Raw genomic sequence first — 27,901 nt, forward strand, 5'->3', positions numbered from 1 at the left:
AATGGCAACCCACTCCAGTATCCTTGCCAAGAAAACCCCATGGACAGTAACAAAAGGCTTAAAGATATGGCGCTGGAAGATGAGTCCCTCATTAGAAGGTGCCCAATATGCTACTGGGGAAGAGAGGAGGGCAAGTCCAAGTAACCACAGAAAGAGTGAAGTGGCTGGGCCAAAGCCAAAAAGACGCTCAGCTGTGGATGTGTCTGATGGTGAAAGAACAGTCCGATGCTTCAAAGAACAATACTGCATTGGAATGTAGAATGTAAGATCTGTGAATAAAGGTAAGCTGGATGTTGTCAAACAAGAGATGGCAAGACTGAACATCAACATCTTGAGAATCAGCAAACTAAAATGGATGGGAATGGGTGAATTTAACTCAGAGGATCACTACATCTATTATTGTGGCCAAGAGTCCCATAGAAGAAATGGTGTGGCCTTTATAGTTAACAAGAGAGTGAGGAAGGCAGTAATGGGATACAATCTCAAAAATGACAGAATGATCTCGGTCCGTATCCAAGGCAAACCATTCAATATCACAGTAATCCAAGTCTATGCCCCAACCACTGATGCAGAAGAGGCTGAAGTGAACCAGTTCTATGAAGATCTACAACACCTAGAATTAACACCAAAAAAAGATGTCCTCCTCATCATAGGGGACTGGAATGCCAAAGTGGGAAGTCAAAAGGTAACCGGACAAGTTTGGCCTTGGAGAACAAAATGAAGTTTTGTCAAGAGAATAAGCTGGTCATAGCAAACATCCTCTTCCAACAACCTAAAAGCCTACTCTACACATGGACATCGCCTGATGGGCAACACAGAAATCAGATTGATTATATACTCTGCAGTCAAAGATGGAGAAGCTCCTTACAGTCAGCAAAAACAAGATCTGGAGCTGACTGCGGCTCAGATCATGAGCTACTCATTGCAAAATTCAGGCTTAAACTGAAGAAAACTGGAGAAGCCATTAGGCCATTCAGGTTTGACCTTGATCACATCCCTTATGAATATACAGTGGAGGTGAAGAATAGGTTTAAGGAACTAGAGTTGATAGAGTGCCTGAAGAACTATGGACGGAGGTTTGTGACATTCTACAGAAGGCAGCAATCAGCACCATCCCAAAGAAAAAGAAATGCAAGAAAGCAAAGTGGCTGTCTGATGAGACTTTACAAACAGTTGAGGAAAGAAGGAAAGTGAAAGCGAAAGGCAAAGGTGAAAAGGAAAATTCACCCAACTGAATGCAGATTTTCAGAGAACAGCAAGGAGAGATAAGGAGACCTTCCTGAAGGAACAATGCAAAGCAATAGAGGAAAGTAACAGAATGGGAAGGACAAGAGATCTCTTCAAGAAAATTGGAGAAATCAAGGGAACGTTTCATGCAAAGATGGCCATGATAAAAAACAAAAATAGTAGGGACCTAACAGAAGCAGAAGAGATCAGGAAGAGGTGGCAAGAATACACAGAAGAATTATACAAGAAGGATCTCAATGTACTTGACGACCATGACAGTGAAATTGCTGACCTTGAGCCAGACATTCTGGAGTGTGAAATCAAATGGGCCTTAGAAAGCATCACTAACAACAAAGCGAGCAGAGATGATGGTATCCCAGTTGAGCTATCAAAGTCCTAAAAGATGATGCTGTTAAAGTGATGCACACATTATGTCAACAAATTGCAGGAAGTGAGGACCTAAAGAACCTCTTGTTGAGGGTGAAAGAGGAGAGCACAAAAGTAGGCTTGAAACTCAACTTCAAAAAAAACTAAGGGCGTTTTCGCACTGACCTTAATCGGCAGCGACATCCCTCTTCACCGCGCAGGATCTGCGTGGATTTCGCACCAATTGCTGCGGAGCACCTGGAAGAGCCGCAAAGTCCTGCGGCTTTTGCAGCGCAAATGGAAACTGGTTTTTGGCGGTTTCCATTTGTGCCGCAAAAGCCGCGGGACTTTGCGGCTCTTCCGGGTGCTCCGCGGCAATTGGTGCGAAATCCGCACAGATCCTGCGCGGTGAAGAGGGACGTCGCTGCCGATTAAGGTCAGTGCGAAAACGCTCTAAGATCATGGCATCCGGCCCCATCACACCTTGGCAAATAGAAGGGGAAGACATGGAAGAAGTGACAGACCTCACATTTCTGGGATCAAAGATCACTGCAGATGGTGACTGTAGCCATGAAATTAAAAGACATTTGCTCCTTGGGAGGACAGCTATGCCGAACCTGGGCAGTATATTAAAAAGTAGAGACATCACCCTGCCAACAAAAGTCCACATAGTCAAAGCGATGGTATTCCCAGTAGTAACGTATGGCTGTGAGAGCTGGACCATAAGGAAGGCCGAGCGCAGAAGAATAGATGCTTTTGAGATGTGGTGCTGGAGAAGAATCTTGAGAGTTCCTTGGACTGCAAGAAGATCAAATCAGTCAGTCCTAAGGGAAATCAACCCAGACTGTTCCCTGGAAGGGCAGATGCTGAAGCTGAAGCTCAGTTACTTTGGCTACCAAATGAGAAGGGATCACTCACTGGAGAAGATCCTGATGCTGGAAAAGACAGAAGGCAAAAGAAGAAGGGGACGGCAAAAGATGAGATGGCTGGACAGCGTTACTGATGTAACAAACAAGAATTTGAGCAGACTTCAGAGGATGGTGGAAGAAAGGAGGACCTGGCATGACTTTGTACATGGGGTCGCAAAGAGTCGGACTCGACTGAGCAACAACAACAACAAAATTCAAGGTGTTAAAACATTAAGATGCCGATTGAAGGCATGTAATCTTGCACTTGGTTCTGATGTAAATACAAACCTGAAGTGTGCTATCCCCACTTCTTTCTTCTGCAGGTTCAACCTCTGGCCAGTATCAATTGTATGTTCCTTGGGTTCAGAAACATTAGGCATTCTACCAGCGTACTACCCATGAAAGTCTCCAGCCAGATCAGGTGATTTTGGATTTGGTGTTAGTTGATGGGATTGGGGGGAGGTCAACATTCATATCAAAACTCTATTTGACTAGTTTAGGTTTTCATTGTTACTATGGCTACCATAGAACTGATCAAGGTGACTATGAGCCAAACACATGAGAAGGTATATGCTAGAAACTGGTGGTCTGTGGGCTCTTTGACTTCTGCCGGTGCTGGGGGAGGGCAACAGTGGGAGGGCTTCTAGTGCCCTGGCCCCACTAGCGGACCTCCTGATGGCACCTGGGGGTTTTTTGGCCACTGTGTGACAGAGTGTTGAACTGAATGGGCCATTGGCCTGATCCGACATGGCTTCTCTTATGTTCTTATGTCAGATCACTATCTGATATGGTCATAGAATCATAGAGTTGGAAGGGACCTCCAGGGTCATCTAGTCCAACCCCCTGCACAATGCAGGAAACTCACAAATACCTCCCCCTAAATTCACAGGATTTTCATTGCTGTCAGATGGGCAATCTAGCCTCTGTTTAAAAGATTTCAAGGAAGGAGAGCCCACCACTTTCTGAGGAAGCCTGTTCAACTGAGGAACTGCTCTAACGCTCAGGACGTTCTTCCTAATGTTGAGCTGTAAACTCTTTTGATTTAATTTCAACCCATTGGTTCTGGTCCTACCTTCTGGGGCCAAAGAAAACAATTCCACACCATCCTCTCTATGACAGCTCTTCAAGTATTTGAAGACGATGATCATATCACCTCTCAGCTACCTCCTCTTCAGGCTAAACATACCCAGCTCCCTCAATATTTCCTCATAGGACTTGGTCCCCAGATCCCTAACCATCTTCATTGCCCTCCTCTAGACACATTCCAGCCTGTCTATATCCTTCTTAAAATGTGGTGCCCAAAGCTGAACACAATACTCCAGGTGAAGTCTTACCAGAGCAGAGTAAAGCAATACCATCACTTCACGTGATCTGGACACTATATTTGTTGATACAGCCCAAAATTGCATTTGACTTTTTAGCCAAACTCATGTTCAGCATATGATCCAAGACTCCTAGCTCCTTTCTGCACATACTACTGCTAAGACAAGTCTCCCCCATCCTATAACCATGTATTGGATTTTTCCTACCTATGGTCATGAAATGTCCTGCTTGCATGGTCCATCCTTTTATGGATCATGATGGATTTAGGAACACTCTGTGGGGAAGCTCTGCTATGATCCATCTCGTCCACTTCTCTCCCACAGAGGCAAGATTTTACACTATATAACTCATTTGAAAGCTTATGAAGTGTGGGTTAGACTTTTTGTCTACCACTGTGTCAGCTGAAACATTACTAGTAGCTTAGAATCCTATTTTTTTCTATTAACCGTGATATTAATGTGCAGTTCTTTGGGGACACCTTTTAAAATTTAGAATGTAGTTTTTCTCAAGATGTCCCTTCTTAAAAGTTATACATTAAAAAGTTTCTCAGATATCCCTCCTTAAAATAGCATCTTAATTTCTACTTAAGTATTTAAAAGAAAGTTGCTGCTGCTATATTTTATCCAGAAATTGCCTTTAAAGGAGTCTTGTGTGCAAATATCAAGCTGGCTTTAAAACTCAGGATAACTTAAAAAACTGACTGAGGAGGATTCAATGATAGCAACTGGTCTGAAAGGAAATAACTCTTTAAAAAAAGAATGTGTGAGAGAGAAAAAGTGAAATCAATTTAATAAGAACTCTTTACGCAGCCATATGGGAGGTGCTTCTGGATATTACTGCAGCTGTGCTGTATGTATGAATACTGACAGCATGTGGCTGGGGCCAAAACACAATTTTTTTACATTTTGTCATATCTTGCATCCCATATGGTTAAGTGTATGAGTAAATTACCTTAGTGTCACAAATAAGAATCATACCAGAATGATGGGAAACACAGATGAAACTGGAGCGTAAATGTTTGACTCCCTGACTGCGCACTTCCTTTGAAAGAAGATTAATATATGACCACCTTGTCTAAGCCATTCTTATTTTATGTTTCCCTGACCTATTCCAGGACAGGAAGGAATGCAGGCAGAAAACACATGGAAAAGGGCGGTGAATTCATGACATTTCTTCTCATATCAGAGTCTAAATACACAGCTAATTTCAGTACTTACTGCCAGGATCTATAGTTTTATAGAGGTTTGCTTCTATTTTTAACAGTCCCTGGAAAGGAAAGCTGTACATTGACTTGTCACTACATTTTTTACAAATAGTTTTTCTCAGGGCTTGAATTCAGCAGGAGCTCACAAGAGCGCAGCTCCTGAACCTCCAACCGGGGTCTGCATGCAGTGGAAAGTTCTCTCCCTGCTGCACACAGATTCAAGGGCATATGCAAAAGAGATATGCTATAAAGAGCCCCGCAGCGCAGAGTGTTAAAGCTGCAGTACTGCAGTCCTAAGCTCTGCTCACGACCTGAGTTTGATCCCCGGTTGAAGCTGGGTTTTCAGGTTCGAGGTTGACTCAGCCTTCCATCCTTTCGAGGTCGGTAAAATGAGTACCCAGCTTGCTGGGGGGGGAAGCGTAGATGACTGGGGAAGGCAATGGCAAACCACCCCGTAAAAAGTCTGCTGTGAAAACGTTGTGAAAGCAACGTCACCCCAGAGTTGGAAATCACTGGTGCTTGCACAGGTGACCTTATGCTACTGAGCTCCTGCACCTTTTTTCCTACAAAACGACCCCTGGTTTTTCTGAATATTAAATATCTTATTCAAACCTTATAATACAAAAGGTTTGTTGTCAACTATTTATAGAATACCACTGTCGTGCTAGTAGTGATCTGTTGCTAGGTAAAGCTGAACAATGCTCTTGGCTTCCACTGGGAATTTAAACTTTTAAATGTTTTACATTTTTGATCTATTTCTTTCCAACATCTTTTTTGCTTTTTTTCAGAAGTCCAACACATATTTAAGAAGGTTCCATCTGTGTTTTGACATTTCCAGCATTTCCCTTTGTAATTTTTATGTGCTTTCTCGGTGTCTTTTGGAGTTTTATAACATTTGAAAAACATTTTGTACCAATTTTCTCTTGTGTTTGGCCAACTCTAAATTTGATATCTTTTCCCCATAGTTGTTCCCATTGTTGCATAGATATATATTCTTTAAGGTTTCACATCCACTTAATCCTACATTTTTTCCACTTGTTCATCTTTTGTTTCTAGCTGTAGTAAAATCTTATATATCCATAATAGTGAATTCTCTTTTTTTATATAATCAGCAGCTCAAATTCAGTTGCATCTCTTGGAAGTCCTCCTTCAGTGCTCAAGATCTCCTTTAGTCTTTAGACTAATTGATAATATAGCAAAAATTGAATGTTTATACCTTCAGCTTTAATGTCTTGCCAAGACTTGATTTTCCCCGTGTGCCATATGTTAAAACATCATTTTTATTTCTTCTGTCCGTATCATAGTGAGCTTCTATTGGGGAGTGTTATTTTCTTTTTAAGAAAAAAACAGCATTGACATTGCTATACTTAGGATCAAGTATTTGTCTTTTAAAATGTCTAAATGATGCAGTCTTAGCAAACCATGGGTTGTAAGTCTCTGTAGAAAGATCAGTCTATAGCTGGAAATTTCTACTGTTACAAAAAGTGAAACGTCAAGTAAATACATATCCACAAGGTTTGTGTATTTGCATTATATTCAGAGTATCTGCCCATGCAGTCTTTACCTTCATTGAGAAATTCAAGCAATGGAAATACAAGCACAGAGCTTCTGCTGTAAAGTCATTAGGAGGTTATCCATATGTTTTGCTTTGATAGTGGAGGCTACAGTTGGCATTGAAGTGATATGGAAGTTATGCAAAATGCATTTAAAAAAAAATAGTGTTTATTCCTCTCGAGCCTAGACAGAGGCTGATTGATTAGGAGTGGCTGTGTTCCCCACCCTCTTTGCATTATTAAGGTGCGCCTTGCCAGAGAGCTAAAGGGCTCTTGGCCTGTGGCTCTTAGCCTGGGGGCTGTGTAAGGACCAGGAACCCAGATTCCTTGTGTTCCCAATAAGGTAAGTAGACTGTCCAGACAGGGAGCCACATAAACAAACAGGGTTTAAAAGGGGACTGTATATTTTTAAAAAGCTATCATGAAGGTAGAATGCCAGCAGGGGGGTGGGGGCTTTCCAGTGTTTTGCACTGAGTGTCACATGTATAACTATCTGCCCACAGGACAGAAGTCTTAGGTGTGTGCTCGATGCAAGGAGCTCCTGGTCCTCAGGGAATAAGTTCGTACCCTTGAGGCTAAGGTGACTGACCTGGAGCAGAGACAGTCAGTTAGGCACTCAGAGAAGACTCTCGGGGATGTGTTAGATGAGCCCCACTCTGAACGTGGCAGCCCCGTTGCTGCCAGGGAGCATGAGGGTTGAGAGGGAACAGGGCACCGGGCTGAGGATAAGGGGAATGCGCCCTCAGAAGGGACCTCTTCTTCAGTTGGTGAGTGGGAATCCTTTAGCGCCAAGAAACCTTCCCTGGGCAGGGAGAGAGGGGGGGTCTTGTTAGTTGGTGATTCGATCCTTAGGCAAGTAGACAGCTGGGTGGCAAAACCACATACTGACCGTATGGTGACTTGCCTGCCTGGTGCGAAGGCAGCGGGCATTACGCGTGTAGTAGATAGGCTGATAGCACTGGGGAGGACCCAGTGGTCGTGGTGCATGTTGGCACCAACGATGTGGGGAAATGCAGTCGTGAGGTCCTGGAGGAAAAATTTAGGCTGCTAGGCGGGAGACTTAAGGCCAGGACCTCCAAGGTAGCCTTCTCAGAAGTGCTACCTGTTCCACATGCAGGGCTAGAGAGACAGGCACAAATTAGAAGTCTCAATGTCTGGATGAGACGATGGTGTAAGGAGGAAGGTTTTAAGCTTGTTAGGCACTGGGATGCTTTCTGGAACAAGTGGGAGCTGCACAAAAAAGATTATCTCCACTTGTCCCCAGATGGAACCAGGCTGCTGGTGCTTAAAATCAAAAAGGTGGCAGAGCAGTTTTTAAACTAAATCTTGGGGGAAAGCCAACAGGAGATTAACAGGTCTCTGGTTCGGGAGGACTCATCTCAAAGAGATGAAGTGTTAGCTGTTACTTTTATACTGGGTAATGGATCAGAGTTGTCCACTGAGATGGTGACAAACAGTATGGACTGCCTGCCAGAGTCTCGAGGCGGCGGGCCTAGCTTGCCTGGGAAATTATAGATGTTTATACACAAATGCTAGAAGTCTTCAAAGTAAAATTGGTGAGTTGGAATGTTTAGTGTTGGGAGAAAACATAGACATTGTGGGAATTTCAGAAACTTGGTGTAATGAGGAGAATCAGTGGGACATGGTGATTCCTGGATATAAGTTATATTGTAAGGATAGGGAGGGAAGGGTTTGAGGTGGGTTGGCTCTGTAAGTCAGAGAGGGCATACGGTCCAGTAAGACTGAGGTCAGAGAATTAGATTCCCTTTTAGAAATGCTTTGGGTCGAAATAGAGGGCCAAAAAGGAAATTTAACTATGGGAGTTTGTTATCGCCCACCAAATCTAAAGATAGAGGACGACTATAATATGATGGAAGGCTTAAAGATAGTGGCTAGACGTAAAAACTGTGTTATCATAGGTGATTTTAACTACCCGCAGATTGATTGGGTCAATATGTGTTCTGGTAGAGATTGAGTTTCTAGATGCTCTCAATGACTGTGCTATGGAGCAGATGGTCACAGAACCTACCAGGGGTGGCGCAATCCTGGATTTGGTCCTAAGTAATGCCCAAGACTTGGTGAGAGATGTAAAAGTGATCACACCACTTGGGAGAAGTGACCATAACGTTATTGATTTCACCATTTGTATAAATAGAGTTGCCCCAAAAGACCAGCACAACCACGTTTAACTTTAAAAGGGGTAAATTCTCTGAGATGAGGAGGCATGTGAAGAAGAAACTGAAAGGAAAGGTAAATACAGTCAAATCCTTGGGGAAGCTTGGAGGCTATTTAAAACTACAATCCTAGAAGCTCAGATAAAATATATACCACAAGTTAGGAAAGGCACAAACAGGTGTAAGAGAAGGCCTGCATGGTTAACAAAGTAATGGAAGCTGTAAAAGGTAAGGAGGACTCCTTTAAGAGGTGGAAAGCTAATCCAAGTGAGATTAATAAAAGGGAACACAGGCTGTGGCAAATCAAATGCAAGACTGTGATCAGACAGGCAAAAAGGAACTATGAGGAGCATATTGCAAAAAACATAAAGACCAACAATAAAAATTTCTTCAAATATTTTAGAAGCAGGAAACCAGCCAGGGAGGCAGTGGGGCCCTTGGATGACCATGGGGTAAAAGGATTACTGAAGGAGGATAGGGAAATGGCTGAGAAGCTGAATGCATTTTTTTTCCTCTGTCTTCACTGTGGAAGACGAGAAGTGTTTGCCTGCTCCAGAACCACTAATTTTGGAAGGGGTGTTGAAAGACCTGAGTCAGATTGAGGTGACAAGAGAGGAGGTCCTGGAAGGTAGCAAATGTCACCCCCATCTTTAAAAAGGGTTCCAGAGGCGATCCGGAAAACTACAGGGCAGTCAGTCTGACTTCAATACCGGGAAAGTTGGTAGAAACCATTATCAAGGACAGAATAAGTAGGCACACTGATGAACACGAGTTATTGAGGAAGACTCAACATGGGTTCTGTAAGGGAAGATCTTGCCTCACTAACCTGTTACATTTCTTTGAGGGGGTGAACAAACATGTGGACAAAGGAGACCTGATAGATATTGTTTACCTTGACTTCCAGAAAGCTTTTGATAAAGTTCCTCATCAAAAGCTCCTTAGTAAGCTTGAGAGTCGTGGAGTAAAAGGACAGGTCCTCTTGTGGATCAAAAACTGGCTAATTAATAGGAAGCAGAGAGTGAGTATAAATGGGCAGTCTTTGCAGTGGAGGACGGTAAGCAGTGGAGTGCCGCAGGGCTCGGTACTGGGTCCCATGCTCTTTAACTTGTTCATAAATGGTTTGGAGTTGAAGTAAGCAGTGAAGTGGCCAAGTTTGCAGATGACACTAAATTGTTCAGGGTGGTGAGAACCAAAGAGGATTGTGAGGCACTCCAAAGGGATCTGTTGAGGCTGGGTGAGTGGGCATCAACGTGGCAGATGAGGTTCATTGTGGCCAAGTGCAAAGTAATGCACATTGGGGCCAAGAATCCCAGCTACAAATACAAGTTGATGGGGTGTGAACTGGCAGAGACTGACCAAGAGAGAGATCTTGGGGTCTTGGGGGATAAGTCACTGAAAATGTCAAGACAGTGTGCGATTGCAATAAAAAAGGCCAAGGCCATGCTGGGAATTATTAGGAAGGGAATTGAAAACAAATCAGCCAGTAGCATAATGCCCCTGTATAAATCAATGGTGCGGTCTCATTTGGAATACTGTGTGCAATTCTGGTCACCGCACCTCAAGAAGGATATAGCATTGGAAAAAGTGCAGAAAAGGGCAAGTTGAATTATTAAAGAGTTGGAACATTTTCCCTATGAAGAAAGGTTAAAACACTTGGTGCTCTTTAGCTTGGAGAAACGTCGACTGCGGGGTGACATGATAGAGGTTTACAAGATTATGCATGGGATGGAGAAGGTAGAGAAAGAAGTACTTTTCTCCCTTTCTCACAATACAAGAACTCATGGGCATTCGATGAAATTGCTGAGCAGTTGGGTTCGAACGGATAAAAGGAGGTACCGGTACTTCTTCACCCAAAGGGTGATTAACATGTGGAATTCACTGCCACAGGAGGTGGTAGCAGCTACAAGCATAGCCAGCTTCAAGAGGGGGTTAGATAAAAATATAGAGCAGAGGTCCATCAGTGGCTATTAGCCACAGTGTGTGTTTGTGTGTGTGTATAAATTTTTGGCCACTGTGTGACACAGAGTGTTGGACTGGATGGGCCATTGGCCTGATCCAACATGGCTTCTCTTATGTTCTTAGACAAAATATTCCTTTTGATGAAGGCGAAAGAGGTTTTTTAACCAAATATCCTGCCAAATGCACCTAGAAGCAAATGTTCCACTATGAAAATAATGTATTTTTTTTCTTTGACAATGCTACAGTATCAAATTTCCATTATAATGAACTCTTGGATTTATTGACAATTACCGTTACTTCAGTGCTTGTAATGAAGGCCATCATATTAATAAGAAATGCACACTGCTCATCACCCCTGCTGTGCATGTACACATCATCTTTTGTTATCCTAGGATATCCTCATATATTCATTTTATGTGTACAAAATGTATTGCTATATACATGAGAAGTGTTATATGTTATATGGAAGTGTTATATGTCTTAGAGGAAGCACAGGATAAACATTTACTAAATATTAAAGGGGCAAGTCTTTTTTTCTTCCTCACATATTATTGTAAATTACTATAAATGTTGGATGATATGGCAGAGTTCCTAAAACACAATTACATCACTTTTACAACTTGCAGTGGGATTTGCAAACCGGGTCCTGAAGCAATTAATGTGACTAAAATGAAGGGGTTTGCATACAGCATTCCTTACAGATTTGTGCTTGGCAGCAACTGCCAAAAAGCTTCCTTGAGACATAGTTTCCATGCATCTGTGCCTGCTGGTTTTCATTAAAAGCTTCACTGTTCATTCGTGTGTTCTTAAAAAAAAAACCTCAGGTCTCTTACTAGGGATAGGCCTTAAAAATCCTTTTTCACAGGAAACACATTCTGCTTTTTATTACCATTAATAATATCAATTCAGTTATTTTAAGCATGTTATAATTAGTTCTAAGACATTCTGGTGATTGATGTAACCCATAAGACAGAAGGCTCATCATGTTTTGCCAGCAGTCTGAGTACAGGGATTATGTAAGGTTAAACTACCAATAATTCACAACCCTCATCCCCCCTACTAGTTACTCTGGGTCAGTGCTAAGTTGAATTTTATTTAACCCCCACCAGCCTATCCAGTAACTAGAACTTAATACATCTGGAAGTTAGGGTCTTTGATTAAAACAACTGGAATTCTTCTCCTGAGCTAGCTAAAATCTTGATCAGAGCAGTGTAATATCTCCATTCCCATGGGGAGTGTGTCTCTATTACAGGACAGATGGCATCGTAGTGGATGGAGATTTGTGGCTGCTATTTAAAAGAGAGAGAGAGTGCATGCTTCAAAAGACTCATACGTGGGGTTCCAGTAGTATAAAAAAACTCTACTGTCACCTTTCTCACTTTCATTCCTTGCAACCTCTGAAAAGCCATTGTGAAGGGAAATACAGCACCATTAAGTGTTTCATGTTATAGGCCTGTAGAGTTGATATAAAATATGGCAAGGAGGAGTTGGAGGAAGGAGATGATTTTTTTTTTTAAAGGACTTTCAAAATCCCTATGAATGAGGTGACCAATTATAGGCAGGTCTCCAATTTATCTGTTCTAGCGAAGGTGGTGTAGATTCTAGGGACTGTACAATGGCAGAGCAGCTCCAGGGCTTCCTGAATGACATATCTGCCCTTGACCTGTTTCCATCTGGCTTCAGGCCTGGGTCTGATACCAAGATGGCTTTTGTTGCACTGTTGGACAATGTTTGTTTAAAGTTGGACAGGGAACAGTCTTTCCTGTTGATACTGTAGGACCTCTCAGCAGGCTTTAATCCAGTTGACCAGTCCATTCTTATCCACCAGCTTGAATATGAACTTGATATTAAGGATATAGCACTTCAGTGGTTTCACTCTTTTCTGTTTGGTCAGACACAAAGGGTCTCCATCAGAGGTGCATAATCAACTGGTGCAGTTCATCTTGTGGGGTGCCCCAGGGTTCTACTCTCTCTCCCATTATCTTTAATATATATGTATGAGTAATACATGAGTAATCAGCATGTGTAATGAACAGCAGCAATATACCTGCTAAGGACCATTGAGTGACAACTGATAGAACTCACTCTCATTGGTGGACTGTCTCAACCTGTCAAAGGAGAGAGGCAGTTGAAAAAGTCAGTTATGGAGCTGAGGGGAGTTGGACTGGAGAAGAGAGCAGAGGTCTTTTGAAGATGCTCTTGAGAGTGACAGAAGTCACAAAGCTGAGTCTAAAGCCCATGAAATGGGAATGCCAAATTCAATTTTTAAAAAGTCTTGCTTTGCTGGCAGAATATCGCAACAGAAGTCTTCTGCGCCCAGCCTCAGTTCTCAGTTACAGCTGTCCATGCCAACCACAGTTTCAGTCCTGCTGGAGAACTGCATCTTTTGTTACTTCCATACTAAACTACCCATGACCCAATACTAGCCTCTTCTGTTGCCCATAGAAAATCACCCATTGGGGTTTATTCCATGATGGCTAGGTTAATTATCATGTAACATCACAGACGGATTCACTCTCAGGAGCTGTAGTAGTATTCTCGTTTCATGAATAGGTTGCTGTTCACTTATTTTAGTTAGAGTCATGGTCTCTTTGATGAGAACTGCACACAAAGACTAGGATGATGATCACAGTTTTGGGAAAATTGGAGTTTTCTCAGAACACTTACCAAGCTTGCTGCTGATTTAAAATAGGTTGTGGGTCCTAGGTCACCTTGAAATGTGTAAATGTGATGTGGAAGTTATCAGTAACATTCTGATAGTTGTCTGTTCGACTCAACCTTCTAGCAGTTGTTCAGAAGATTGGATGATTTCCTTGGAGTCTTCATTAAAATAGGTAAATCTGCTTTTTTACTTCAGAGAATGATGAAGAGCAAGAGGCCCTTCTGTCCTTGGAGAAACCTGGCTGGTACTCCCAGGGAAACTCAAGCCATTTGTATGAATTGCTGAAGAAGATGACTGGCAAATTAGAACCAAAGGTATTTCAGAAAAGGTCAACTCAACTTGGAACTCCTGAACATTTTTTTCCCACCACAGCATCATGAGTTGAACATAATTAGTACACCTGTCTAAATTTTTAGAGGAAGCAAATGCAATAGTTAGGATCTGATAGCAGTTTCATGTGTAAATTGGCTCCTGAAGACTATCAATAAGGAGTCTGTATTTTATATTTTGTGTTCAGTTTCTTTCATACATAATTATTGCCCAGTTCCACAGGTGAAACAAGCGCAACTGTGTTCAGTGGGTTTTAGTTCAAAATGAATGTGCTTTGGATTATGGTGTTAATTTCAGGTTTCCAGTATTGCCTGAACTGGTGTGAGACAGTATCTCAAAAAGTGCAGAAGAGGGCAACCAAGATTATTAGGGGGTAAGGAAAGGCTGAAGAGTCTGGGACTTTTCAGTTTAGAAAGAGCGGGGTATGAAAGTTTATAAAAGTATTCATGGGGTTGAGAGAGTTGACAAAGAGAAAATTTTTTCCCTCTCCCAGGATTCAGGACAAACAAAAGAGTGATTAAAATGTCAAATTCATTGTAGTGAAAAAAAATTCAATGCGTTGATGGCCACAGGAAAAGACAGTTTTAAAAGGGGATTTGATTGATTCATGGAGGATAGGTCTATCAATGCTACTAGTCATGGTGACTGAAGGGAGCTCCCACATTCAGAAGCAGTCATCCTCTGAATTACAGTGCCAGGAGGCAACATCAGGGAGGGACGGTGGCTCAGTGGTAGAGCATCTGCTTGGGAAGCAGAAGGTCCCAGGTTCAATCCCTGGCATCTCCAAAAAAGGATCCAGGCAAATAGGTGTGGAAAACCTCAGCTTGAGACCCCGGAGAGCCGCTGCAGTCTGAGTAGACAATACTGACTTTGATGGACCAAGGGTCTGATTCAGTATAAGGCAGCTTCATATGTTCATCAGGGGAAGGTCCTGGCCTATATGTCCTGCTGTTGGCCCTCCAGAGGAACTGGTGTGAGACAAGATGCTGGACTACATGGACTACTGGTCTGATCCAGCAAGGCTCTTCTTGAATTCTTATGGTACTTTAAATTACATAAATATAAACCTTCTCTGGTTGCTGTAGGTCTTACATATCAGAAATTATCAGTGATAGAATGTGGACTTTTTAAAAAATAATTGGTTTGCGGGATATCTTGAGTCTTAGGTGCTACTTTATATTCTTGATACAATGGGAGGGAAAGGAAATATATTTAACCATATACTCTGACCCCACGGGTGGTGAGATTCTGTAATAAAATTTGTGCTTCCTATCAGAACAGTCTTCAGAGTCAAGCATGACAGACGATGTCATAAGTCAAAACCTAAATTCAGCATGAAAGTTCACTCCCACAATTTTTGAAAACATTTTTTTTCTTCTGAGACTTTGGACAATTTTAAAAGTGACCCTTTGATTATGTTCTGTGAGTATCAAATAAAATTGCTTTGCTAGGCATGATTGAGTCCAATGGCACCTTTAAGACCAACTAAGTTTAATTCTGTGTATAAGCTTTCATATGTTTCATATATATAAACTTCAGACCAGCACGGCTACCCACCTGAAACAAATATTGTTAGTCTCTGAGGTGCCACTGGACTTCTGTTTTGTATTCATGATTTATACAAGCAATGGTAACTAACAGCATACAATTAAAAAGCATCTTTTGTTTTACTATTATGACAACTGTTCATCTCAAATGGATGTTATGGTTTCAGATTCCTCACATGATAGTTCATGTATCTGTATGAACTGTTCTAAATGCACAGTCTATGGAGAGAACCCACCTATGCATATATAAAGAGAAATTATGGAGTTGCCACTTTTCCCCATAAAGCATCACTTGCAGTGCTCATTTATCACAATTCTGCTATTAATTTCTCTCTACCAAACATGCAAATAACAATTTCAAAAATAAATTTATCCTATATATGAGCTTCTTCCTGATGATCTACCATGACTTTGCCATGAGGGACAAGCAGCGGAAAGATATACAGTGAACACAATTAGCTCATATCTGCTGTGTTTGTAACTGTTCTTGTATGCTATGCAATTGTCTTGATGCTTCCTTTTTAGGTTGTTTACTTTGGAGACAGCATGCACTCAGACATTTTCTCTGCCCATCACTATAGTAATTGGGAGACTGTGCTCATCTTAGAGGAACTCAGAGGGGATACCATTCTGGCACCTTCAGACACAGAAGCCGAACCTTTAGGGAAAAAAGGAAAATATGAGGTAAAAATTCTTTTCAGAAGTTTCTAATGAATTGCCAGATTTGATACAACCCCAATTTTAACTATGTTAAAAAGAAGACACCTTTCTCCAGCAGTCCCAGTAGTGGGTCAGTCCTGACCTATGGAAATGTAGCTCCTCCTCTCCGTAGCCAGAGCCAGCAAACAAGTTCCTTCCAGGAGGGGGTGCTATTCCCCTTAGCTTTCAGTTTTGTTCGGCCCTGCCTCCAGAGCAGGACATGTCAGCTGAGCTTAGCTCAACTTTACAAAAAAAAAATCAACAGAAGCGGCGAGGAAAGGGACGGAGCAGCTTACTCTCCCCCCTTCCCTCGGCACCTGAAGCTTCCTGGAGTCTGGGAGATGCAGGAACGTGGTGGCAGTTTCCCCATGCCTCCCTGAGTACGGAGGCAAAGGCGCACCGACACCGAAGCGGCGGCAAATGGCGGAGACTGCAGGCGACCAGGGCAGAGATGGCAGCATGCGTCCGTGGCCCCGCAGGCATCCAGAACCTCTGTCTGGACCCAGCAGCGTGCACAGGGTGGACAGGATGGTGGCGAATTCTTCCTCCTTCTCGACAGAACAGGTCGGGTCCCAGAGACCAGTGAAGGAGGAAGTTCAGACAATGGGGGAAAGTAAGGCGGCCTGTGTCAAGGACGTCTGGGGGGGGAGCCTTAATGAACACTGGGTGCCCACCCCCCTTTCTCTCGACATAACTCAGGAGTCAGTAGTGCCAGGTTTGTCTAGATAGCATACCAGCACTAGTCCAGAGGCTGTTTACTTCCATAAAGGAAGATCACGCAGAGAGGAGGTCCAGAGGACGAAAGGGAAGTTCCACAGCCCAGTAGCAAGGCATGAATAGGGCCTGCAGAGTGTGGAAGGGGAAGGAAAATTTAGGCGGGAAAGGTGGCCATTTTGTGTCTTCTCTCTTTACAGACTGGGCAATTCAAAATGGCTGCCCCATTCGAATTCCCCAAGGCCAGGAATACAGATACCTGTGATTTGGACTTGTCTGACTTGCCCTCTCAAGAGGACCAGATGGAAAGCCCAGTAGTGGACTTATCTGGAACAGAGGCCAAGGCAAATCTCTTTGCCTGGATCCAGCAAATAGTAAAAAAAAAAAGAAGTTCAGTAAAGCAAGGAGGATCCCAGTCAGACCCCCAGGCTGAAGTCTTAAAAATGCACAAAAAAAGACTAAGCATCTGGTGAAGGAGGAAGTTGGGACTGCCCCTCCCAGAGAAAGAAGAGACACATAGACGTGGAAAGTTTTAAATTTCTGAACTGGGGGAAGACTTTGAGGACTTAGAACTATCTTCCTCAAAGGAAGAAGGGGAGCTTTCTGAGGAAGAGGTGGAGATAATCCAATCATCTCAGAATAGGCTGTTTCCCCCTGACATTTATTCACGGCTCTTCCCAAAAATTATCAGAGCCTTGGAGTTGAATTATGACCCTAAACTTAAAGAGGAAGAGGCAACAGATTTCCCACTGGGGTCAGAGAAAACCATTCCTAAGGCCAGATCCAAGCCACAACTGGTACCACTGCCAGCAGGGTTTTTCTCCGTAATGAAGGCAGAATGGGAACACCCAGCCAAGCCAAAGGTGACCCATTCAGTTTTTTCCAAGTTTTATACCCTCATTCCAGTGGCCATGAAACAGCTCAAGCTGCCCAGGGTGGATGACCCAGTTAACAGCCTCGCCTCCTCTTCTATTCTGCCACTTGGTGCCAATGGCACACCAAAGGACCCCACAGATAAAAGGATTGAACAAGCCCTACGAAGGGTTTTTGAAGCTTCAGCCACCTATTTGCAGGTGTCAGAGTTGGCTTCCTTGGCTGTCAGAGCCATTTTTTCGTGGGCTTCAGAATTAGCCAAGGCGGAACAAGACTTGCCCAAGGAAGTTAAAGACGAGTTAAAGAAGATTGCATTGCCTGCTGCCTTTGTGGCGGACACTACTCTGGACGCTATACAACAATCTGTGAGAGCCATAGCCTCGAGTGTGACGGCTTGACGGAACACTTGGCTACAAAACTGGGACGCAGACCTGTCCGCAAGAGCCAAAGTAGCAGCGGTCCCTTTTAAAGGTGATCTACTCTTTGGCCAAGGCCTAGATCGCTACCTGGTGGAGGACAAGGATAAGAAGGTTCTCCCATCCAAAAAGCGGGACAGAGATAAGAGACAGTTCCAGCCCTTTCAGGATCAAAGGAGGGACTCCAAGTCGAATTACTCCAAATCTTATAGGGGGAAATGGCAACAGAAGCCCCTCAGTTCCAGATCTTCACCTTTCAATACCAAATGGCAATCCTCCAAAGGTCCGAGGAAAGGCAATGCCACCTGACTATGCCCGGAACAGTCCCACAGGGGCTATAGGGGGCTGTCTCCAACACTTTGCTGAAGTGTGGAAACAGACAGTAAAAGACAGATAGGTGGTGGAGACAGTGTCCAAGGGCTACAGTATAGAATTCAGGACAATGCCACGGGACAGATTCCTGGAAGTTCTCAGGAACAAGTCTCCTCAAAAACATCAGCTTATACTTTCAGCCATCCTCCATCTCCTCGATATAGGAGCTATACAACCAGTGCCGGAGGAGGAGAGGGCCCAGGGTGTCTACTTGATCTTCTTCATCATTCCAAAAAAGAATGGGGATGTGAGAGCAATCTTAGACCTGAAATGGCTCAACAGAAAGGTAGAGATGAAGAAGTTTTGGATGGAAACCTTGCGTTTGATCCTCCTAGCACTACAAAAGGGGACTTTCTGGCATCAATAGATCTATCTGAGGCCTATTTACACAGATACCAGGGAAGACAGAGTCTTCCTCACCCAGGAAAGACAAGTAAAACTGACACAACTGATTTATTCAGTGTTACATGCCAAAACTTCGCAAGTGATGACTCTAGTGAAATTGGTGGGACTCCTAGTCTCGTGCCAGGACCTCGTGCAATGGGCACGTTCCCATACATGACCCATCCAGTCCTTCCTACGTCCCTTCCAAACAGCCATCGCTCAGAGGAAGACGCTCCAGGTGGAAGTGCCAAAATGGGTGAAAGAAGCTTTGCACTGGTGGTTGTCACCACGGTGGTTTCAAACTGGACAGACTCTGCGAGAACCAATTTGAACAGTCATGATGACGGATGCCAGCTTGTTTGGCTGGGGGGCACACACGAAAGGAAAGATGGTTCAAGGGGGACTTCCGGAAATATGGCGGAGTGACGCGGGGCTCCTTTCCTTGTCTTAGGAGGGAACCCTGTTTGGGAGGTAACTGAGGGGGTTTCCCGGCTGGGGGACACCTCTTAAGGAGCTGTCAGGAGACGCTCCGAAGCCTGGGGGGCTTTCTGGGCGTGGGCAGGGAACGTAGGTTCCCCGTTCAGTCCCAGTTTTCCTCCTGGCCGCTACCTTCCCAACACCTTTGGTGCCTAACTGTGCCGCCGGAAAGGGAGCCTGGAGAGGCACTGTAATCTCCTCTTAAGTAGACCCTGAAACGTCTTACCTTGGTGGGGTCCTTACGTCTGGAATTGCTGAAGAAGAATGCTGTTGCTGTGATGTGCGGGCGAGCAGTCTGTTTGGAGTGATCTCTGGCGCGGCTCGGGTAGATCCATGGAGGGAGAAGCGGCTGGAAGCGACTAGAAGCGGTGGAAAGGCGTTCGTGTTTGTGAGAGCCAGGAAATATTCGAAGTGCAGAGCCGGGACGGTTTGCTTTGAAGAGGGGGAGTGAAGGGGTAAGAGATACTTTTTATTGTGCCCCTGAGGTCTTCGGCAGCTGTCGAACTGCTTCGGGGGGGTTAGACACTGGCGTGGTTCGGAGCGGAGCCTTCTAGTAATGGCGGACGTGATTTGAAGCCCTTTTTTCCTTTTGCAAGCGGAGCGTAGGAGCTGTGAAAGCGTCTGGGCGTCTGGAATTTAAGCGGCTGATCCCCCCCCCCCTCTCTTCATTTCTTTTAATTTTTCCTGACGTCTGTTCTTGGTTTACTTTTATCTTGTTGAAGGGGTTTTGTTTTGCTTTGTAATTTCATTATTTCCGGGATATCTTGGATCAATCTAAAGAGCAGAGTTGCAGTTCTGAGCAGTTTATCTGCGGCTGCGCTCTGCTGAAGCTCCTGGGTCCTAGTGTTACTATAAATAACAGAAGCTGAGACAGAGACAGAGACACTAACAGAGACAGTTATAGACCTTATTGGATTTATGACTCTGCCGATGGTGTTTATAGTGACCTTTCAAGATTTTTTAGAAGATAAGAAGACCTGAGAAGGCTAGACCACTGGAAGTACCAGGATTAATTTGGACATTATATTAATGAACAGTGCCTATGAACTTTACTCATGAACTTTGTTGCCAGTCACTAGAACATTAATATTAGATTTTGGGAAGAAGAGTTTGGGGAAAGAAGAGAGAAGAAGACAGAAGAAAGAATATACAAGATAAGATAAGACTGTATTTATAACTTACTGATCATTGTTTTTCCTTCAAAATTGGATCCTTTTTCCTAGTGGGTATGGTACCTATTTGATTAGTTATTTGAGTTTGTTTTACCGCCTTGCCTTGCCTTTCTGGTTTTTTGAGAGGGTGTGATCCTTGGGATTGTTAAATTAGCTCATATCTTTATTATACTGTTTGTGAATATTATTACTGGAGTATTTTGCTGAGGGTTGAGTCACCTTGCTTGTCAACAACTGTTAAAGAGGGTTAAGGTATTGCCCTGAGGCAGTAGACTGCCATGACGGAAACCAAGATTAAAAATTCTTACAGGGTATCCCCCCGGCTGGGGGAGGTAAAGTAACTCCAGGTTCTGTCAACCAAGATGCCATAGAAAAATTACAGAATACTGTCACTGCCGGCTTTAAAAAGAATCAAGAAGCTCTTGATGAGATGAAAACGGATCTGATGCATCAGATTAAGAGAACTAATGACCAACTGGCAGAATTTCAAAAACAATTGTTAGCTAACACCCAACAGGTGCACGGGCTAACTGCTAAAGTTGAGAGAATGGAAGATCGGGATAGGCAAACAAGTAATATGCTTAGAGAAAACCAAACAGAATTATCAGACTTGGAAGATCGTGTTATGAGACTTGAAATGGAAAAGGCGGCAACCATTCTCCGATTTCAAAATTTACCAGAAGAGAAGGAAGAAGATCTAACTAGTAAGATCACAGAGATTTTAAAAGTCGATGAGGAAGAACTATTGGAAGAAGGTCCAAGAGGTATTCTCTGGGCCAAAAGAGTCTCTTCAAGTTATATAAGGAAATTTAAACTTCCTAGGGAGGTCCAGGTAAAATTTGTCCGTCCTGAAACTGCGGAAAGGGTCTTGAGAAAAACAAGAGAGTCTGATATGAACTGGAAAGGAACAAGTATAAAAATTTTGAAAGAAGTACCTTGGAGTGTCCGGCAGCGAAGATTTAAATTTAAGAAATTGTCCAACTGGTTAATTCAACACGAAATACAATTTAGATGGCTTATCCCCCAAGGGTTGTTCTTTACATATCAAACCAAGCGGTACAACATTACCACTGAGGCGAAGATGGAAGAATTCTGGGATGAGTGTGTTAAGCGAGATGGTTCTGAATCAGGAGAAGATCAGGATGGTGCCAGGAAATCTACGGATGAGGATTCCCCCAAAAAGAAGCGAGAGAAGGTTAGAACCAGACTCCAAACTAAGAAAGACTTGGCCAAAATACCTGGTAGTATCGATTCAGCAAAATGAACTCCAAATTAAGAACTAAAATACTCTCTTTAAATGTCAACGGCTTGAATGAACCTGGAAAGAGAAAGAGAATTTTCCAACAATTGAAAAAATCGGGTGCACAAATTACATGTTTGCAAGAGACCCATGTTAGAAGAGACAACGTCAAGTATTTGGAAAACAAGAAATTAGGTACTTTATATTCATCATGTGATTCTCTTAAAAAAAAGAAGGGGGTAGCTATATTCGTATCTCATCATATTAAGTCGAGTTGTTTATATTCGGATGAACAAGGGAGAATCATAATAGTTGAAGTGGAACTAAACGGTCTTAAAACAGTTCTTGGAAACATATACGCTCCTAATGAAAACCAAGAGAAATTCTATCAAGCTTTATACCTTAAACTCAGGGAATTCAACTCAGATAGATACTGTATCGTTGGAGACTTCAATGCGATATTTGATATTAAAATGGACAAAAAATACGATGACCCGCGGAAAAAGAAGAAAAATCGGAACTTACTACCTCCTTCCTTTTTGAAAATGGCAGAAGAATTAAGTTTGCTGGATGCCTGGAGAACTAAAAACCCGACCACAACGGACTTCACTTTTTATTCTCACGCACATAAATCGTGGTCAAGAATAGATATGTCCTGGATATCCATGAGTATGATATTGTCGGTCAACCAAGCGGATATTCTTCCTCAGTCTTATGCAGATCATAACCCGATTGTGTTGATATTGCAAGAACAGCCAAGAAGTCTTCGATGGTCTCTGAATCTACAAATTTTAAAAGAGGCTCAATTTTTGGATCAAGCCAAGAAAGAGATTCAGGAGTTTTTCAAACTTAACTTGAAAAAAGATACGAAGATTCCAATTATTTGGGATGCATTTAAAGCCTTTTTCAGAGGAATCGCGATTAGATATTCATCGAAGAGGAAGAGAGACCAAAGGAAGGCCTATAATGAACTGATAACAAAACTGAAATACTTTGAGGGACAACAGAAGGCCGGAAACCTTAGGGAGCTACAGGCCAAAATTACCTTCACCCAGCACCAAATAAACACACTCTTGGCGGAAGAAATTGAGAAAAAACTGAAATGGACAAGACAAAATTACTTTGAAATTGCTAACAAAGTGAGTAGATGGTTGGCTTATAAACTGCGAAAGGAGAAGGAGAAGAAGATAATAAAAATGCTGAAGAATGAAGCTAAGGAAGAAGTATTCCAAAATTCTCAAATGAAAGAAATCATTCAAGACTTCTATCGAAATTTATATAAAAAGCAGAAGATTGAATTATCTAAACAAGAAGAGTATATAAAAGGGGTTGAGATGAAACAACTAACAAAAGAACAACAAGCAAATTTGGAGAATCCCATTTCATTACAGGAGATAGTTGATGTAATCAGAACCCAAAAAAGTAACAAGACACCAGGTCCAGATGGACTTCCGATTGAATTTTTTAGAGCCTTCGAAGACTTACTATTGCTGCCTTTCAAGGAAGTAGTGGAGAATGCCTATAATACAGCTGAGATTCCGGATTCCTGGAAAGAAGCTTTAATCACACTTATTCACAAGGAAGGAACCGATCCTTCAGAAATTAAAAACTACAGACCAATCTCGCTCTTGAATAGTGACTATAAGATCTACGCAGCCATATTAGCTAACAGGTTGAAGAAAGTAGTTGCGAGCTTAATCCATGAAGATCAAACTGGATTTGTCCCAGGTAGATTAATGAACCAGAACGTAAGATTGTTATTGAATGCACTTGAATACTACAAAGAACATTCCGATAAAGAATTTGCGGCCATCTTTGTAGACGCAGAAAAGGCCTTTGACAATGTGAACTGGCACTTTATTAAAGCGATATTGACGGCAATTGGCTGTGGTGAAAGATATTCCAGAATGATTGAAGCGATTTATTCTAAGCAGACAGATAGATAGATAGATAGATAGATAGATAGATAGATAGATAGATAGATAGATAGATAGATAGATAGATAGATAGATAGATAGATAGATAGATAGATAGATAGATAATTTTATTTGTATCCCGCCCTCCCCGCCGAGGCAGGCTCAGGGCGGCTAACAACATCATACAAATTTCAATTATACAAAAAGCAAAAAACACAAAATTACATTTAAGCATTAAAATTCTGATTAGGTTTAAAATTAGTTAATTAAGTTAATAAAAGTGCTAATACTGTTCTTTAGGATGGCGGTTATCATTAACATTTTCTTCCTTCGTCAGCGAAAGCTAGTCGGAAGAGGAAGGTCTTGCAGGCCCTGCGGAATTGTTCAAGGTCCCGCAGGGCCCGCATTTCCTCTGGAAGTTGGTTCCATAGGCTCGGGGCTACAGAGGAGAAGGCCCGGTTACGGGTACATTGCAGCTTCACCTCTCTCGGTCCGGGAGTAGTCAACAAGTTTTTTCCGGCTGACCTCAGTGCTCTCTGGGGTTCATATGGGGAGAGACGGTCCCTAAGGTAGACAGGTCCTCGACCATATAGGGCTTTAAAGGTAATGACCAGCACTTTGTAACGAACCCGGTATGTAACTGGCAGCCAGTGCAGCTCGCGCAGTCCAGGCTGTATGTGCTCCCATTTAGGAAGCCCCAGCAACAGTCTAGCCGCCGCATTCTGCACCAGCTGCAGCTTCCGGGTTCGGTACAGAGGCAGCCCCATGTAGAGGGCATTACAGTAATCCAGTCTCGAGGTGACCGTTGCATGAAGTACCGTTGCCAGATCTTGGCGCTCTAGGAAGGGAGCCAACTGCCTTGCCCGCCTTAGATGGAAAAAGGCTGACTTGGCGGTGGCTGCAATCTGGGCCTCCATTGATAATGAAGGCTCCAGTAAAACTCCCAGACTCCTAACCCGGTGCGCCGCTTTCAGCGGCACCCCGTCGAAGACCGGAAGAGGTATTTCCCCTTCCCGAGCGCCCCGACCCAGACAAAGGACTTCTGTCTTCGCTGGATTCAATTTCAGCCCGCTCCTCCTCAACCAAGTTGCCATATCCTGCAAGGCCCGGTCTAAATTCTCAGGGGCGCAGTCAGGCCGGCCGTCCATCAGCAGATAGAGTTGGGTGTCATCTGCGTATTGATGGCACCCAAGTCCGTATCCCCTGGCAATCTGGGCAAGAGGGCGCATGTAGATATTGAATAACATTGGTGAGAGAACTGCCCCCTGGGGCACTCCACAGTCCAGTGTGTGCCTCCGGGACCGCTCGCCCCCAATAGCCACCCTTTGTCCCCGATCCTCGAGGAAGGAGGAGAGCCACTGTAAGGCAGACCCCCTCACCCCTATGTCGGCGAGGCGGCAGGTCAGTAGCCGATGGTCGACCGTGTCGAACGCGGCCGACAGATCTAGCAGCATCAGCACCGCCACACCACCCCGATCCAGATGCCGTTGGAGATCATCTACCAGGGCGACCAGTACTGTCTCCGTCCCATAGCCCGGGCGAAAGCCGGACTGGCAAGGGTCTAGGATGGAAGCGTCATCCAGGAAGCGTCATCCAGACAGCAAAAGTGAGCTTTAATGGAGCATTGTCTGACTCAATAGAAATTGAACAAGGCACCAGACAGGGGTGCCCATTATCCCCCTTACTTTTTATTCTGACGTTGGAACCGTTAATCAAGAAGATTAGGGAAGATACCCAAATTCAAGGGACCAAAATCAACAACATAGAGTTTAAGATTATGGCGTTTGCAGATGACCTCGTAATTACTTTGGAACACCCCTCCTCATCGATTCTTCCTTTAAAGCAGCGACTAAGTGAGTTTGGAGGAGTATCCGGATTTAGATTGAACGTTGTTAAGACCAAAATTTTAACGAAAAATATGGACAAAAACCAAATTGAAGTATTAGAGCATCTCTCAGGGTTTAAGCACGAAAAGAAGATAAAGTACTTGGGAATCCACTTTACGAGTGATTTAAAGTCATTATATAGAGATAACTATGGGAAAATATTGAAGGAAGTTCGTAATGACTTAACCAACTGGAAAGATCTTCAAATCTCACTTTTAGGTAGAATTGCTGCAATTAAAATGAATACTCTTCCGAGGGTTTTATTCCTGTTTCAAACAATTCCAATTATTCTACCTAAATCCTTTTTCCAACAACTCAACTCCATGATTAAGACTTTTATCTGGCAAGGCAAAAAACCTAGAATCAAACTGAAAGTTTTACAAGATAGTAAACTAAGGGGTGGCCTTGCCCTACCTGATTGGAATTTGTATTACAAGGCTTCCTGTATTGCTTGGTTGAGAGTTTGGTGCAAGTTGGATAATAGAAAATTACTGACTATTGAAGGGGCCGGCCTGGGTGAAGGCTGGCATAGCTATATGTGGTATCGTGCTCCGGTTAAAACTGGCCGCTTTTTTAGACATGAAATAAGAAGATCTCTGTACAAGGTTTGGAATGAAATTAAAGATCAATACACCTATACTCCCAAGTGGCTCTCTCCGATAGAAGCTCTGACTCATCCAAACTTGTATAATTGGGACAATTTACAAGATTACACTTATTTGTTGAATGACCAGAATGAACTGATTGAGGAGGAGCTTCCTAAGCTAAGTTGGTGGCTTCAGTGTCAAATTAAATCAAGATTTCGTAAGGACAAGGAAAAAGGCTTCACGAATAAGCCGATGGAATTAGATCTTATTTTGGATTCCAAACAGAAGATAATTTCTAAAGTTTATGATTGGCTATTGCAAACTAAGATGCAAGATGAGGTGGTGAAAGAAGCATGGATACGTTGGCTGAAAGATTTTGGTTACAGCATAGATTTGGAAGAATGGGAAAAATTATGGAAACAGAACTTAAAGTTGATTAAGCCAGCAGAATTGAAAGAAAACTTATATAAAATGGTATATAGATGGTACCTTACACCAGACAGGTTGGCTAGAATCTACCCCACGTATTCTGATAAATGTTGGAAATGTCACGAAGCTAAAGGGTCTCTGTTTCATATATGGTGGCAATGTAAAAAGGCTAAAAAATACTGGTCACAGGTTAATATTTGGATTCAAAAAATTTTGGAAGTACAAATTAACCATGTACCGGAACTTTATTTGTTAAATATTTGTAGACAAAACTTACCTCTGTCTAAACTGAAACTGTTGTTGTACATAGTTACTACTGCCAGAATAGCATATGCTAAATATTGGAAAAGTGATAAAACCTCCACTAGGGATGAATTTATTAATAAGTTGCTGGGCGCTGCAGAATCTGATCTAATGTCCGCAAGATTAAGAAATGGTAATGTACAAAAATGTCAAGAGGTTTGGGATCCTGTTTATAAATGGGTTAAAAGTAGTGGCTTTACATTGGAGTAATCATGTTTCGGTTTTTCCTTTGATACTTAAACCTCTCCACCTCCCAGTGGTATGGCTGGGCTTAGTTGCAAATGTTAGTTGTTTGTATGTAGATGTCTTGATGTGATTTGTTAGGAATGTATGATTTTTCCTTTTTTGTTTTGTATGTTATGTCTTTTATTCCTTTTTCTTTGTATGTCTATTTTCTTAATAAAAAATTCTTCTCTGCAAAAAAAAAAAAAAAGAAAGAAAGATGGTTCAAGGGCGCTAGTCCAACCAAGAGACCTCCAACAGCATAAATGTCCTGGAACTGAGGGCGATCAGACTAGCTCTGTTCCACCTTTTGGACATAGTGAAAGGCCAACATGTTCTCGTTCAAACGGACAATATGACAGCGAAAGCTTTTGTGAACAAGCAAGGGGGGGACGCGATTGAAACTCCTGCAGCGAGAGTCAACTCTTCTGATGGACTGGGCAGAGACAAATCTGTCCCTGAAAGCGACACACGTTGCAGGGAAGAACAACATGTTGGCGGACTGGCTCAGCCATCAAACTCTGGATCCAGTGGAGTGGTCGCTGAACAAGATGGTCTTCCGTCAAGTTTGCCAGAGGTTCAAGTCCCAAAAGGTGGACTTGTTCACGTCAGAACTAAACCATCAAGTGCCAAATTTCCTGTCAAGAACAAAAACTCAAAAGGCCATGGGCACAGATGCGTTGCACGCAGAGTAGCCCAGGACTCTTCTTTATGCCTTTCCCCCAGTGCAGGTGTTGCAGAGGTTCTTGCTCCAGGTACAGGAGGTGATAGCACCCTTTTGACCCAGAAGGGTCTGGTTCCAGACGTTGATGCGCCTCAGGGTAGCAGAACCCTGGACGCTTCCACTAAGGAAAGATCTCCTGCAACAGGGAGAGGCACTGTGTCCACAACTAGAGATGCTAAGACTCACAGCGTGGAAGTTGAACGGAGACAACTGAGTTGGGGTACCAAAAAGGGG

At 43.0% G+C, this 27,901-nt stretch overlaps 1 protein-coding gene across 1 annotated transcript in view; it reads left to right on the forward strand.

The window, feature by feature from the left end:
* NT5DC1 (5'-nucleotidase domain containing 1) overlaps positions 1-27,901 on the forward strand; it is a 186,531-nt gene that overhangs the window by 142,837 nt on the left and 15,793 nt on the right. The window contains exons 9-10 of the mRNA XM_060238371.1: positions 13,572-13,690; positions 15,779-15,937. Of these exons, the coding sequence (XP_060094354.1) occupies positions 13,572-13,690; positions 15,779-15,937 (278 nt within the window). The remainder of the gene's footprint in view (positions 1-13,571; positions 13,691-15,778; positions 15,938-27,901) is intronic.

The sequence above is a fragment of the Heteronotia binoei genome, chromosome 1 (genome assembly GCF_032191835.1).
Source record: "Heteronotia binoei isolate CCM8104 ecotype False Entrance Well chromosome 1, APGP_CSIRO_Hbin_v1, whole genome shotgun sequence".
NCBI classification, from domain to species: domain Eukaryota; kingdom Metazoa; phylum Chordata; class Lepidosauria; order Squamata; family Gekkonidae; genus Heteronotia; species Heteronotia binoei.